At 53.8% G+C, this 15,402-nt stretch overlaps 4 protein-coding genes across 5 annotated transcripts; 2 read left to right on the forward strand and 2 right to left on the reverse strand.

Moving 5' to 3' along the window:
• Positions 1-426: 426 nt before the first annotated feature.
• On the reverse strand, positions 427-1,937 carry CKM354_001219900 (uncharacterized protein; the record flags this gene model as incomplete). Its single annotated transcript, XM_044807715.1, has 2 exons — positions 427-1,854; positions 1,917-1,937. The coding sequence occupies 2 exons, from the start codon at positions 1,935-1,937 to the stop codon at positions 427-429; spliced, it is 1,449 nt and encodes a 482-aa protein (XP_044663650.1).
• Positions 1,938-6,077: 4,140 nt separating this feature from the next.
• On the forward strand, positions 6,078-7,220 carry CKM354_001220000 (uncharacterized protein; the record flags this gene model as incomplete). 2 transcript variants are annotated; one of them, XM_044807716.1, is made up of 3 exons in its annotated part: positions 6,078-6,162; positions 6,219-6,610; positions 6,666-7,220. In XM_044807716.1, the coding sequence occupies 3 exons, from the start codon at positions 6,078-6,080 to the stop codon at positions 7,218-7,220; spliced, it is 1,032 nt and encodes a 343-aa protein (XP_044663651.1). The 2 variants fall into 2 exon arrangements, with proteins under 2 accessions (XP_044663651.1, XP_044663652.1); XM_044807717.1 differs by having other exon boundaries at positions 6,237-6,610.
• Positions 7,221-9,863: 2,643 nt separating this feature from the next.
• Positions 9,864-10,352, reverse strand: CKM354_001220100 (uncharacterized protein; the record flags this gene model as incomplete). Its single annotated transcript, XM_044807718.1, has 1 exon — positions 9,864-10,352. One exon carries the CDS (start codon positions 10,350-10,352, stop codon positions 9,864-9,866), a length of 489 nt encoding a protein of 162 aa, XP_044663653.1.
• Positions 10,353-12,358: 2,006 nt separating this feature from the next.
• Positions 12,359-13,621, forward strand: CKM354_001220200 (uncharacterized protein; the record flags this gene model as incomplete). The annotated part of the gene is made up of 1 exon (XM_044807719.1): positions 12,359-13,621. One exon carries the CDS (start codon positions 12,359-12,361, stop codon positions 13,619-13,621), a length of 1,263 nt encoding a protein of 420 aa, XP_044663654.1.
• Between the last annotated feature and the right edge of the window lie 1,781 nt (positions 13,622-15,402).

Genomic DNA, 15,402 nt, shown 5'->3' on the forward strand with positions numbered 1-15,402 from the left:
GAGTTCGCCATTTGAGGAAGCCGTGGAAGTGCTCCTTTGGTGTTGCGCTTCACATGTATTGTTGGACATCTTCGTTGCAAGCGTTGGTGAGGGGACGATGAAGCTAAAGCGAAGAATTGGTCAGTAGCATATGGAATGTGTGCGAATGGTCAGACTCGAGTGTCTCCGTGCCTTCCTCTGTGCGAGATTGTCAGTCAGCAGGTACTGAAACAAGAAGGCGCCACCGCCAGCCAGCCATTCTAACACAAGTCCAAAGCATCCATTAACAGAAGTACAGAATACGAAAAAGTATCGACTGCGTCGCATCGCACCAGACCGTTTCGCCGTAGGTATCGTATTCGTGCATTAGCCAGCGAGCCAGCTTGCCAGCGGGTCCCAACAATCATAAGCCAAACAGTGAGGAGAGAAAATGAGCCAAAACACACATTACATAAACAGCACAATCTCTCCTCTCGAGTTCCTCCTCAATCGCAGTGACTTCCAGAGTTCCTTGTCCTCTTCTTCCTTCTCATCACTCCGCAAGGTGTCCCTTTCGCGATGGTATCGCTTCAAGACTTTGTTCATCGACAGACCGTGTTGCGACTCAGGACCCTTATTGATGAAAGACATGAATAGCTCCGCTCGCTCATTATATGTGACCAGGGCGTTGTTCGCAGTCGGCTGCACGGAACCAGGCCGATCTGGGTAATCGATAGCTTTTTGTCTGCGACTGCTGACGTGCGAGCGATCGACGGAGGACAGGGATTCCTCGCGGTGGCTGCGACGGAGCTTATCGTGTCTGTCGGAGTGTCTGTCAGAACGTCTTGAGACTTCCGGGCTCCGCGAACGATGTTTCTTGTCATCCTTGCTAGAAGCAGGTTTCGTTGTGGTGCTGTATGAGACGTATGAAGACTTGCGCCTGTCATCCTTCATACTCTTGCGGTCATCGTGGTGATCTTTCTCACGTTTGTTTCGCTTGATAGGGCTGATCGGTGTCGGGCCAGCATCGATGCGGTCGTTTTCGAAGAAGTCGGGATCCGTGACAAGGCGTTGCAGACCTCCAGTCAATCCCGAGTGTAGGTTTCTTCCTGCAGTAGATGGCGGCGCATCGAGCATAGAATGGTCCCCACGAGACACTGGTCTCTTCGCACTTGACAGATCCAACTCTTCCACGTTGCGCTTCCGCTTCTTATCACTCTTCTCTACTGTTCCCTTCTCTTTCCTGTGCTTCCTCTGGTCCTTGTTCGCCGGCGTCACAAACGACTGCTGAGACTCGGTGAGGTTATTGTATGAATCGAAGCGTTCCACGCCAGCAGGAAGTGGGGCATTGCCATAAGAGTAGCCGTACTTTTGGTACTGCGAGCCATCGCCGTTCGAATACTGCGAGTATTGCGAGAATTGTGATTCGCCGTTCGTGTAGGGTGTCGCTTGTTCGAGCATCCTGCGCTCGTCTGGCGCGCCTAGTTGTGTGTGCTTGGGAGTCGCATCACTGACCAGAAAGTCGAAGACGTTGACGCCTTCGAGCTCAGCAGGCGGATCAGCAGCAGGTGGTGGGGTTGGAGCGCGAGGAGGCACATCGATCACAGCCACGGCATTCGAATCGTCCCCTTCTGCGGCATCTTCAACGTATGCTCCTTTGGGTACCATCGCTTGACTGTTGCCGTTCATCGACTTGCGCTTGTCTCCCTTGTTGCCCTTCTTTTCCTTTTCTCTGTAAAGATGTCCTTGATATTTTTGCGCTTCGCTCATGCACGAGGTATGACTTTGAAACGAGCCGTTCGGGAAAGTTGTCATGCAGTCCAGGCACGTCACGGGCGCCCAGCACTGGTTGTAGTGTCCAGACAGTTTCTTCTTCGTCAGGACATCGCCGCAGCCCTATACCATTACATTAGTCCGAGTTCCTCTGCGGCGGGGTCGATCTGTCGGGTAGGGTATACCTCACACGAGAAGGACACCATGATGCGTTTCAATGGCTCAGGAGAGCCAAGGGCGGTAGATAACCTGGCGCTACAGCGTCAGGAGGAGGCAGCACGCGATGAGACGTCTCGGTGTTGGAGCGCGTTCTATTCGCCAGGGTCTCGCAGAAAAAGCTTCCCGCGCCGCACTCGTGTGTTGCGCCGGCCAACCAGATTGTGCAACCACGATCGTGACTTCTCCTTCCACTCCGACATTAATACATTCACCTCAACTACTCATATATGTATACTCGCTGCAGCAATCGTCATTACTTTCACCGACTTCTGGTCCATTGCAAGGCACCAACGACAATGGCATCCTTCGTGCAGGCAGCCAGGCCCGCCACATGTTGGCGCTGGGTGAAGTGAAACGGGGGTCACCCGGCAATCTGATCAATCAACGCGTGCTCTGCACGACATGCATGTGATACCTCGTGTCGTGCCGTTGCGACGCGCGCGTGGTGTCTTCTGCTCAAACATTCTCGCAGATGTGTCTGTCACGCTGGTGGTCGATCCGCGTTTTGGTGTGTTCATCGTTGCCCGGAAAACTGTGCCTAGTGGCGCAGAATGGCAGTCGATCGACTGTTCTTCCACCTACCTTACCTCCTATCGCAAGTGTAATCAGGATGCCGTCATTTCCACTGCTCGGCTTCTCGAAATCGACAACAGGACGTGGGGGCTGTGAACCCTGCGCAGCTGCTCTGCACCCATCTTTACCTCCTGAGATGGATTGACAGTCCTTGCTCTGGCCGTGCGCTCGATCACTTTGACCTACCTCGTCTCCAGCTACGCAGGCTTCTGTTGAGGCGTGAGCAGTCAGTGACAGCCCCCTTGGCCGTCTGCAGCAGTCACGACGCACAAAATAATTGTTGTACACCTACACCATCGCTAACGCCGTGCTCTACACCTTATCTTCGCCGAGGTGTCAGCAGGACGTGGCTGCTGGTCAGCTCATCAGCAGCTGCAGAGATGCTGACTGCGTCCATAGACGATTATACCAAGCTCGGCTTCAGGATACGAATCGGTCTTTGCGATACTGTACGCAATGCTCAAAGAAGGAGGATCGCCCGGGCGGGTTCTTGTACCGGCCGTTTTCTCGTACCGTCAAGCTTGGGGCCACGCGTGTGGTGCACGCGCGTTGTCGAAGAAATGGAAGAAGTGCAGTATGTGGCCTCTGCGAACTAAGCAAGAGAATACGATCCTCAGTAGGACCACGGAGGTAAATCCGAACGAAGATGCACGAGCTTGGCAGAGTCATGGCCATATTTCGAGAGGTCTGAGCAGAGATGTGCTAAGCTGACGATCTCTTTGCTCTTGCGACCAGTGAGCAGCGCAAGATTTTTCGATTCTATGATGCTACTGTATATGATGACAGTTTCTCATGTACACCATCCAGATTTGCCGTTGGGCTGTGATCATTGGAGTAATGTAGTAGCGCAGCTCTCATACGTGTTGCCGTCGGCGAGTCCTAGCGCAACAGCGCGATCTGCTAGACTGCACAGCGTCGATCGCACGTGTTGCAATATCGTCCGGCGTCTGTGGGACGAGTGAAAACTTTGGTTCAGTTTCCAGCAGGTGCGAAGGATGGTAGTAGTCTGAAGTCAATCTTCCACCAACGCGTGTACTTTAGACCACGCGATTCTAGCATGGCGCATATTCGCCACTAATTCGAGTCATGCGGTCCAATGCGAGAGCTTTTGCTACAAAAGTTCTTTGCAATTGAATGCAGCTACCCGCCGGGTTGCATTTTTCGCCGATTAGGTGGCCGCTAAACGCCAGGCCAATGCAAGAGAGATCATCAGAGTTCACACGCTTGCCGACACAACCTTCTAGTGCGGTAGGCGCTTGATAAGCAGAAATGCCATTACTGTACCTTGTTTTACTGCTCATCAGGAGAATAATGTTCAGCCTCCCAGCCGCTGAACCGCTGCGGTAAGGTATCTCAATCTGGTCCTTACAGAATCCCAAAAGGTGTTCCAACAGGCTTTTCCCACCTTGGCTAGCCTATTCCGAGCCAAGTGTACAGTCTCCGCGCCCCATACACACAGGCCACGAGCCCCAGAACGGCCCACAAGACGATGCTGAGCACAATGCGGTTCTTCATTTCCAGCGCCTCGTCAATTCGCATCTTCGCATTCTTTCGCTTTCTCCAGCTCCATCGAGGGTGCCACGCCGAGCTAGTAACTTCCTGATTCGGATCTGACTTGCTGGACTTGCCCCCATAGTGGCGCTCCGCCATGAACAGTAATGAGAGAATGAAGCTGACCACATTGAGCGGGGTGAGCACAAGCTGCACGACCGTTGGTTAGCACGCGTCCCAGAAAAGGTTCGTCGGCTCAGCGAGGTTTTACATCCGTGAAGAGCGAGTGCCGTTGATGCTGCTCGCTCGGAGATGGCGGTGATGGCGTCGTCGTTCGCTTGATCGCGTCGTCATATGGCATGTCCATAAATAAGTCCCGTGTCTGGGTTTTGTGCGACTTCACACGCTGTCGCGCTCCGCCTGTCCGTGCCGCCATGGCGGTGGTCTTTCTCGAGATCCGTTCCTATTGTGGATGGGCGGAGGCTGCTGTGTCACGGGGCTAGGGTGGAAGAGTTTACGTTGAAAATGAGAAGCAATGATTTGTATTTGCCTTGATGTTGCAATAGCTGCGTCTACAGTGATTCAAGGCAGACGAGCCGGGATCCTGCGGAACCCTGGTCTCAACGATTGTGGGGGTGTCGCATCGAAAGCGAACAGTCTGTCATTCTGAAATGCACCTGATGCCTTGGTTGATGAGTGTGCAATGCAAAGTGGTTGGTGATGAGATGCCTCGCGCAGCGCAGCACAGCGGCAGCAGAGATCGTGGTGATGTGCAGAAGTGACGACGACGTCGGCGCCGATCGCGCTCAAGTCCGAACGGGACTTTCGAAAATAACAGACGCCTTGTCATCCACCAGCACCACCCGCATCGCTGGGCTGCCTGTCTCCCGCCGCCGCGGCATGTCGCATACATATGCCGACAACGACCTGTGGTGCACTATTCCATCCTCCGGCACACGTGCACACAGCCTCGCGGCCATCTGCACCCGAAAGCTCGAACTGGAAGATGGCGACATTGTGCATCTCGCGCCTAGCCAGAACGAGACTACCGCAGTGAAGCGCCCTCCGAAATTATGGCCATTGCTGGCCGCAGCGCGCGTGCGGTGCTCGCCTTGTCACAGCTGCTCTGGCTCGTCGTAGCTCCGCCGCCGCGCTGGATGGTAATGGTGGATCATTCACGCCGATGGAGCCTCGAGCGATGAACGGACGTCGCGATCGTGCTGGGTGACCGGATAGCCGGGCCACACCAGGAGCACGCGCAGCACTGCCCTGCTGCCGATCAGGTCTGCAGTACCGAGCCGCTCATCAGCACCATGCCCTCGTCAGCGGGTCTGTAACTCCACTGGCCATGTCAAGCTCATCTCCCACGCAGCTCACGGAGAGCTGCCAAAATAAGGCGCTGCAGCCAATGACCAATCCGAATGGCAGCAGTGTCTGATGCGTAGTGGCAGTCTGAGCGTTTTGCACCACCTCCCCGCTGCGGAAGCGGGTGCGTCGAAGCTTTTGGTCCAGCTCCCTTGCCACGGTGGAGTGGCGATTCTTGCCCCTTTCGCTCGAGGAGCTGGCGGCTTTCAGCTCCTCCATCAGAGAGAGCAAAAACACAATTCCCTAATTGGCCTTAGGCGTGTTGAAGATGCTGGGACACGGACCAAGCGCCATATCCCATGCATCTTCTGAACACGCCTAAGGCCAATGAACATGCAGCCCGGACCTGTTGCGCAATGGTCTCACGAATCGTTCACTTTGACCGCCATCAGAGAGCCACAGAACCCATAGCCGAACGGTGCGGTGCGTCGATCCTAGTCTGGAGACTCTTGTAGACCAAGATGCCTTATGGGCCAGCATTGGCACCAAACGGCCGCCACCATTGCCCCAATTGCATTGCTTGCACGAATGTATTGGAGCCCTGCTTCCCGATCAGCTTCATTCGTGATGCTGTGAGAGCACAACGAGAACAACCCCTGGGGAGACTGATCATATATTACTTGCATGATTAACTTTCCACAACAGCAGTTCTCTCAAAGCCATTGCCGCTTTTTACAGTCCATTCACAAGCAGTCACCATGGTCAGTTCACGTACTGCCGAGCTCTCCAAAGGTCAGGCTGCGGCAAGTGGGCCAACATCTTCGGCATCTAGCCGTTCCGACAGTATGTTCCTTCTGCTCAACCACACTCTACGTTCCTTAAGGCAGCCATGTCTGCAGGTTCTGACACTCCTTCAGGCAGCAAAAGCCCTACTTCCCCGGATGGCATCGACTTTCGATTTCTGAACTTCTCACACCCAAAGGATGCGAAGAATGCCCAGACACGGAGGAACGTCCGCAGCCATGTAACATCCAAGCAACATGAGAAACATCGCCAAAGGGTCGCAGAGCAAGCAAGACAATCTCAACAGAATAGCCAGCAACCCTCGCCGACCTCCAGTGTACGGTTGAGCCGTGCCAGCGCAGAGACTTCGCCTACGCACTCGAATTCAGAGCCAGAGGCCAGCAGCCCTGAAGCATCAGCGCCAACCTCACCCAGCGTCCCAACATATCGCATCAATCCACTCGAGGTCTATCCCGAATCATGGCACACTTCTCTCCGACCTGTCATGGTATGCGATGGTGTGCGCCCGATGTTGAAGGCTGGCAAGCTAACTGCGCTCTCAGGACCATTATTGCAATTCCATGGCTGTCGACCTGCCTGAAACCGATGCACCCACGAGACAGGGAATTCGAACACAGCTAGTTGGCCTTATTCTCACCGATCCAGCTTCCCTGCACGCGCTCATGCTCGTCGCTACAGCTCATCTCGCAAAGCTCCACGGAGACAACTCACACAACATCGATGTATTACAATTGCGAGGCATGGCCATTCAAGAAGTGAACCGAGCCATGACTGACCACGGAGCACAAGGTCGCGCAACAAGTGATAGCATGATCGTGGCTGTTGGGAAGATGGCTACATTTGAACTACTGTTCGGCCACCGAGAGATATTCCACACCCACATGACAGGACTTCAGCGCATGGTCAGTCTTCGAGGAGGCTTACCGGCGCTGGGACTTGGTGGTGTACTCGAGCGCTCACTTCTCTGGATCGACGCCAACGCTGCAGAAATTACTGGAGGCGCTCTCTACTTTCCCCCGGCAGTCTTCGCGTCCTCATCAAGTCACCCTCGTGCAGACCGCAGATTGTTCCTGATGGGCCTCCAGACTCAAGCGTGATGACACCGGCGACCGCGGAGTCGGTAAAGGAACAGCCGCGCCGTCTGTGCAGCTGGCTGGCCAGCTGTCAACAGTTCTGTGCAGGATTTCTCGATGCCACGGGCTTGACCGACAATATTCTCTGGACCCAATGAGATGTGCTGCCGTGGTGCCCATCGTGCCTCAGCACTTCTGTGCGTACATTAGCATTCTGGTCGTGCATCCTACCGAGGCCCGTCTTTTGCGCAAATGCCGGAACAGGCATGTACAGGTTGCGATCGTTCGCCTGCCTTTACCACGACGAGCAGACTGCATTCGGATTGTTGGAGCGAGACTACGTGGCGCCTTCCTTTCGGCTCTTTGCACCGAGGGCTAGACCATCCGGCAAGCCGAGGGTCATGCGAGCACGAGCCTCAGAGAAGACTCACGAAATTGTCAGAGAAACGAGTGTGTGCCGGGTGACCGTATGCCATATTCCCACATGCCTCTAGAATCTACCGTGGCAGGTGTCGCTTAGGGCATTGGAAGCAAGAAGCCGAGACCCTAGGTCTAGTCGATCTGGAACCTCGCAGAACAACGACACCTTTGAGCCTATCATCACACCAAGACTTTGCAGGCGATCTCACATTATCCATCGATGATGGCGAGAAGTGGCTTTCAGCATCGACAGAAATTCGATGTGATTCTCTGACTAGTATAGCACGCAGCGGCGGCCAAACGGCAAGTCCCTTTATTTCCGGCAGCGCCAGGGAAAAAAGGCAGGCTAATATAATATACATTTACGAAGCTGAATAGACTCAGCTTCTCACTCTGCATCTGCTCAGCGTTCAGCGACATTGGCATCGAATTAGGGAAGGAAATGTGAAAAGAAGCATACTGTAGCAAGAAATGAGAAAAATTTTCAACCAAGCACAATCCATCGCTTTCCCACGGCCGTGTCCGACGCATAAGCGCCATCCCACATTGATACCCAGTACGCGCGACGTCTGGGTAGCAACGCTAGTCTCGATTGGGAAAGTGCAGGTCACGTGGTACAGGGTGAAAGCAACCCCACTGCTAAGAGATCGAAGGCATGGCAGTACATACTAATCCAATCGCAAAGAAAAACGAAGATACAATCGAAGCTGAATCATGACGACGACGATACACTGCAAGACGCAGCGCAAAGAAGCTTTTTCTACTTTCGTTCGATGATGTTGCATTTAGATCGTGGTTGAAGCCATGCATTTCGGACGCCCCGAGACCGAAAATGGTGAAAGATCTGCGAAGCTGCGAGCTGAGAAATAGATTGATGAATTGCATTGCTGCTTTGGGATTGGATAGTTGGTTGTGTAGGGCTGAGTTTACCAGTAGTGCATCTTTCAGAAGGATTCTGTAGTTCGTGTAGGAAGTGTAACTAGTTGATTGCTAGTGCCGATTGGTTTTCAGCTCTACAGGGCTGTGATTCCTTCGCGATCTTCTCCTTCTCGTGGAACTAACGTGTTGACCATACATGTGGCGCCAATGGGATTCTTGGTGCTGAGACTACTGCATAGCTGTGAACCATGGGGTTGAAGCTTTGAGATGGGAATGGGTCCGGGCCAGTCATGGGTGGTTGTTTCTGTGCTGGGCTTGGCTTCGGTTTTATGGAATGAATACCCGATCGCGCTTTGATGGCGAGTGATGTGTTGTCGCCTTTTTAGGGTATTCCAGGTTGACTGACTCGTCGATTGATCTTGACAACGCATTGATTGAGAGCGAATGGTCAGTGATCCTTTGCTATTTCTTCCAGCGCTAGTAAGTCTGGTTGCCGTAACTTAGCGATGAACTAGCGCTGGGTACGCATTATGCATGCGTATGCATGCAGATGCACACATGTACCGCAAAGCATGTTCGTAACAATGTATGCTCGCTCGCTCCGTGCCGACTGTGGGTCTTTTGGTATGCAGAATTGCGCAGGAATCGGATATGGTCGGTCTTTGCTGCATGCATCGATATGTCGTCGCTGATGCTTCATACCATGTAGATTCGATCTCTTCGGACACTCCTAGCGCTGCAGCTCGAGATTGTCGTCGTCGCCGACGCAAGGACTCCCTCATTTTGCATGATCGACATGGGAGATGACAGATTTCATCGGCTTCGACGGGATGATGAGAGCCTGGAGCTGGGAATGATTGGACATGGGGAGCAAGCACATGAAATGATTTCATGATCGTGCATGCCGCGCGAGATGACTGCAGTTCTCGTCAAGCTGAGCCTCGTTCAAAGGAGATCCAGAGCAGGCAATCTGTGAGAGGCGGGAGACCTTTTGGTCCACATTGGGCGCGTACGTGGCCTGCAAGATCTGGTCCACCACATCGAAGATTGAAGCGCCGGGAGGTCAAGAGCCATCCGGATTGAATATCGAGTTCCTGTGGGCCGCTGGCCTCATGCAGCTCACGCTCCTGCACCCGCTCCTGCACCCGCTCGTCTGGACCAGCTCCTCTGTCGAATGGACGCGCCGAGCTCTCACGGCCACTGTACAGAAGAGATCCCCTTAGGGTGATTCGAAGGTCACGCGAGAGCTTGAGAGTTCGGGACCGCCTCTCTCCTGGTTTCCGCTTGGTCTGGCCTGATCATACGAACAGCGAGACGCTGTGTGCGTTCTTGCAATCCCGGAAAGAGACTCCTGGCACACAGATTGGCTCAATCCTCGACAGTGAACATAACCTTGAGCCAAAGACTGCATCCTTTACAGCCGGTGATGAGCTCCCCAAATTCGACGTTCTTCTCAAGCTCAGCTTCTGTTACAACAAACGCTGGCTCGCTGCCACACCGACAGGGGCGCCTCCACGCAGCACCATCTTCGTCTGGGTCAAGTTCGTCGAGGTCAACAGTCTCCATGCCAGTATGTCGGGTGTTGACTCCGGGAGTGTCGTTGAGACCTGCTTTCTCTAATTCCTGGTCGTATTGCGCCCTCAGCGTGGCATTGCCAAGAATTTTGTAGGCTTCAGCGATTTCGTCGACAGTCACCGTCGTGTCTCCTGAACGACGACCATCGGAGTTGTGCTTGTCTGGATGATAAGAGAGTAGCGCTCGTTTGTATGCTTGTCTGAGCTCGTCAGTCGAGATGGGTGATCCATTGCGCTTTTCCGAGAGCCCAAGGAGCTGATAATGATCCAGGTTTGTGACCATGTCTGGTTCTACCTGCCGTGAAGTGGCACAATGCGCTCTGCGATATTTGAGCGCAGACTAATGTGCGAGAGCCTTCATACATATGGCATTTGGACAGGTCCAACACCGCCGCGGTGTCCGATCCGGGAGAACGCAAGAGCAGAGCAGCCGTGACTGCTGGCGGAGAAAGTTTGTGCCAAGATTGCAAAGGCTGCCTGAGGCTGCATTATGGCCGCCATTTTGGAAGCAAGGCAAGGCCTACCTATCTGCCTGCTACTTCTTTACATCCCTCCCGATACGACACTTTTCAATTCAATGGTGTTGCCATCCTCTCTTTCGCTGCCTTGCGAGAGGAAGAGTTCAAGACCGAGGCACCGATCATGAACTCTAACAACAACCGGCCAAGTCACGCGCCTGGCTGGGAGGTAGCAGATCACTCATCATCAGACCAGGAGTCGAAGACTACACGTCTTGGGAGCTGAGCTTGCGAGCTCAGCGATATACTCCACGACGCGTTCAACGAAACGTCACGCTGGTGGACCATAGTCAGGCGACTATCCCACTTCGTGCGAGCAGATGCCTGTTCAGCACCGCGGTACCTGACAGGAGCTCAAGGCTTCCATGCACTCTATCGACAAGATCTGAGATGTATCGCTCCGATACAGCCAGTCCTAGTGGAGAGAAGTCTTGGGTACCTGATCTTTGCTCCCTCATGGCCCAACGTCAGCTCTTCGACGGCTGAACAGGTTCGGTCTCAGCACCGAGTTTCTCTCCTCTTCTGGTCGTGGACCGACGGAGACTTCAACTCTGAGCGTACGCGAGGTCAGTCGAAACATCGCTGGTGCAACATCTTTCTCACCATCCAACTCTGCTCACCACGCCGCGCTGCCTCGATCGCCAGAGCAAGCGAGTGTGCTGAGAGGTTTTGAAGCAATCACAGGTGTCGGTGTCAACGTTCGTCTTTTGCGGCAGCCTACGCCCTCACCGGACATATGCTCCGACATTATGCTTCTGGACAGTCAGCCAGCTCATTATTTGTGCTTGGTCGAGTCATGAATTGCAACTGCCAGCGTTGAATCCGCTTGCGTCGGCTATCTTGGCATCCATTCCCCAGCATTGCCGCAGACTGCTTGCAGAGGTTCTACGCCATCACCATCTGCGAGCGACTGCGTACACTCGATCTCGAGCTATGCTGGAATGTTTCATACTGTGGTAGCTTGACACGAACAAACGTTGACAGGATCGAGGCAGCGAAACACGAAGCTCTGTCGCGTGAGTTTGGCGCAACCGGAAGCGCCGCCAACAAACGCCACTCCGCAGCGGCAGCCGCCACCCGTATTCAACCAACGTCATGCGCCAACTCTTGGCTCGCACAGCAGTCTGGAGATTGAGAAACCATCAGCAGCAGCAGGATGCTCACGTGCAATACCACTGAAGATGAATACGAAGTGGATGTGATGGCCAGACGACTGGCCCGCGCGACGAGCAGATCCGAAGTCCTGACGTCCCCCGGGGCCCCGAAGCGAGCTCTCACTGGTCGTCGTGTTTCAAGTCTGCATGCGCCTAGACTCCTACGCATGCCGAGCCGTTCACTATGCATCGTTGGATCACCAGGCTATTTTCGGTACTGTACCTGAAAACCCGTCTGATGACCCAGCATCTGTGGCATGGATGCGACTTCGAGCTCGCCAATGCCCAATTGATTCGCAGCGAATGTGAGAAGCATGCGTGGCATATCCGCAAACAGTACCCAGTTGTTTGGCTTCACGTACAACGAAAACTTTAATCACTGTCTTGCGTATTCGTTGGCCCAAACGGCGGCTGAACGGGAACTGGTACTGTTCTGGTAGCCTTCCAAGCGATCGCGGCATCGCCCCTTGTGCTGCCAATACTTTGGTCATCATCCTTTACGAGGCGCTATATGTTCCATTGTTCGCCGCGCGTTCACTTTCCTTGTTCTTACGCCTCACACTCTACCATCTCGTATCCATCTCTCACAGTCTCTCTTTTCATACCTCATAACCATAATGCTATCATCAACACTCTCGCTACTAGCCCTCGCGGGCAGCGCGGCCGCACAGGTTCGCGGCTTCAACTATGGCGCTCTTTACGCAGACAACCGAGCTCGTCAGCTCGCGGACTGGGAAGCCGATTTCAGGGCTGCTCAGGATCTTCCAGGTGTTGGTGGATTCAACAGCGCTCGTCTCTTCACCATGATTCAAGGCTATTCGCAGACCGACATCATCTCCGCTCTCCCAGCTGCTGTCTCTACCAACACATCATTGCTTTTGGGTCTGTGGTGCAGTGGCGGCGATGAAGCTTTCAACAACGAGCTTACCGCATTGAGGAACGCTATCGAGCAGTACGGCGATCAACTGAGGGACTCCATCATTGGTATCTCGATCGGATCTGAGGATCTCTACCGCATCTCGCCAACTGGTATCGAGAACGAGAGCGGCCCAGGAGCTCAGCCTGATCAGCTTGTCGGCTACATTCAGCGCGCTCGTGATGTGCTCCAGGGAACTGCCTGGGCTGATGTTCAGATTGGACACGTCGATACCTGGACAGCATACGTCAACGGCTCCAACAACGCTGTGATCGAAGCCCTCGACTGGGTTGGTGTCGATGCCTACCCATACTTCCAAACTGTCAACGAGAACAGCATCCAGAACGCCCAGCAACTCTTCTTCGACGCTCTTCAAGCTACTGAGGGTGCTGCTCAAGGCAAGCCTGTCTGGGTCACCGAGACCGGCTGGCCTGTCACTGGACCTCAATCTGGCCTCGCAAGCTCCGGAACTGAGAACGCTGAGCAATACTGGAAGGCCGTTGCCTGCCGTCTTCTTGGCAACGTCAACACCTGGTGGTACCAGCTGAACGATGGCGCTGACCAGGAGGTCTCCTTCAAGGTCATCAATCCAGACCGTGGTGCTCCTCTCTACGACCTGTCTTGCCCAGCCAACAGCGATGACGAGGATTCGACCTCTTCCGTCACTGCGGTCTCTGCATCCGGATCCCTGATTCCAGTCCCTACCGGTACTCCTTCTCCACGCCCAGCTGGTGGTAACAACGCTACTGCCACTGGCAGCACTGGCTCTCCTAACGACAACAACCAGAACGCTGGCCCAGTCGCTGGCGGCTCTGGCAGCGGTAGCGGAAACGGCACTGCCCCAACAGGCTCCTCTCCTTCTGCCTCCTCAAGCGGCAACACCGCCTCTTACACCGGTGCTGCCGTCGCCAACGCACCAGCTGCTGGTCTCCTCCTCGTAGGAGCCATCATGGCTGCTCTGTAAATGTTCTCAACGACGAACATTTTGTAATTTTGGGATGAACAATACAGGCATTTAATGGGAATCAGGACAGGACACAAAAATGCATATTCTGATGATGGGGGGAAACCTACTTGTAACGGCTGTAGATTTTAGCGATCTGACTGGAACCGCCGACTTGTACACAGTGGTTGCTGTGTACTTTGTTAGAGCGGACTAGACTAGTGTGTCGCATGTACAGGATATGAAAAGACAATTCAAAAGAATAGATTGTGAACATCATTGATGCTTGTCAGGTTGAGTAAGATTTTCTTCTCATTCTGGTTAGTTTGCTTCATCTCTGTCTTCTTGAGAGAGCGTTGTTGGAGGTGAACTCCACGCCGGAGCCCAGAGAGTGGCCACTGATGCTGCAAACTCTAGGCCATGGTTGTCACACACCACGCACTGCATGTGCCATTCGTGTACATGTTGCTCTGCAGATGGACTCACAGCTCCCGTAGATTCTGGAATATCCAAGGCCGTATGTTTCGACAAACAAATCGCTTGTGATCTGCTGCCAAAGACGAAGGACTAAGAAGTGTTCCGTAGTCGAGATATGACAGTAGGATCAGACGCTTGAGCTCATCGTCATCCCTCATCTGGTCGACGAGCCAGGATATTCAGTCGTGCCTCGTCATATAATCTATGTTGAATATGGATGACGCTGTTGTTCCTCGTGCGCACTCGCTTGTCCGAATGAGATCTGTCATTGGTTTGGACGATGACTTGTCAGACAAGTAAGTCAGGTTGCGGTGCTTTTGAGAGCAAGCACTGCTGCAGGAGTCTACATATGCGTGCATAGTGAGACTATCAGAAAGGTACGTGCTATCATTCTCGGCCCATTCCAGGTGAGAAATGTCGCGAATGTGTGCCTACCAGAAGCGATGATCTGATCGCGCCGGATGCTGCGCGGTGGCAGGATGATCACAGCGTGGCCTGAAGTTGCGATCTGCTCTGCGCAGTAAATGTCGCAGCATGATATGTGATGAAGCGCCAAAGTCACGCGAGCAGAAGATTGCTCCCAAGGAGAAAATCGCTCACAGTGCACTTGAATGAGGCGAATCGTGGCTCAGATGTTCGTGCGAAGCGCGTTGACTTTGTGACAGCTTGATGAGCTTCCAAGCGGGATTTTCTGGATGTTAGTCATGGTCTGGAATATGGCTCATGGTTCAGGAGGACAGGCATGGCTTGTCCTTGTTCCTGTCATGAAGTGTGGCGTGGTGTGCTTTCGCCCTTGTGGTCGGTGTTTTGGGGAAATATGCTATATGGCTGGTGATACTTTCGTGAAGCAGACAGTGTGAGGACGAATTGTCCAGTCATGAGCATGGCAGAAATCAGGAGAGAAACAATGTTATACTTGGAGTTACACAGCGTTGCCCTATATCAGGAACAGGCAACAGGGAGTGGACGAGGCAGGAGCAGAGCCGCACGCTCGCAGCAGCAGCAGCAGAGGCAGTCGCAGCCCAACAAATTGCCGTCGATGACATCTGGTGGCCCGTGCGAAACGACGAGCCTTCGCCCTTCACCACACACAAAACCAAGTTGCGTCTTTTTTGGCGACACCGCTTCTCCTACGAACCACAACTTCATCTTGCCAGCCGATCGCAATTGGCAACCTGACCAGAACGCCTCTACTGCGAACTCTTCTGAGAAACCGGTAAGTGCCCTCCAGCGAGCTCCTCGTCACTTGCGCGATTTCTCACGGGCGCATCGGCCGCCTACAGCAATTCGCCCCTCTTCTGCCTTCACCACACCACTGCCACCGC

The sequence above is a fragment of the Cercospora kikuchii genome (genome assembly GCF_019650295.1).
Source record: "Cercospora kikuchii DNA, contig_00009, whole genome shotgun sequence".
NCBI lineage: Eukaryota > Fungi > Ascomycota > Dothideomycetes > Mycosphaerellales > Mycosphaerellaceae > Cercospora > Cercospora kikuchii.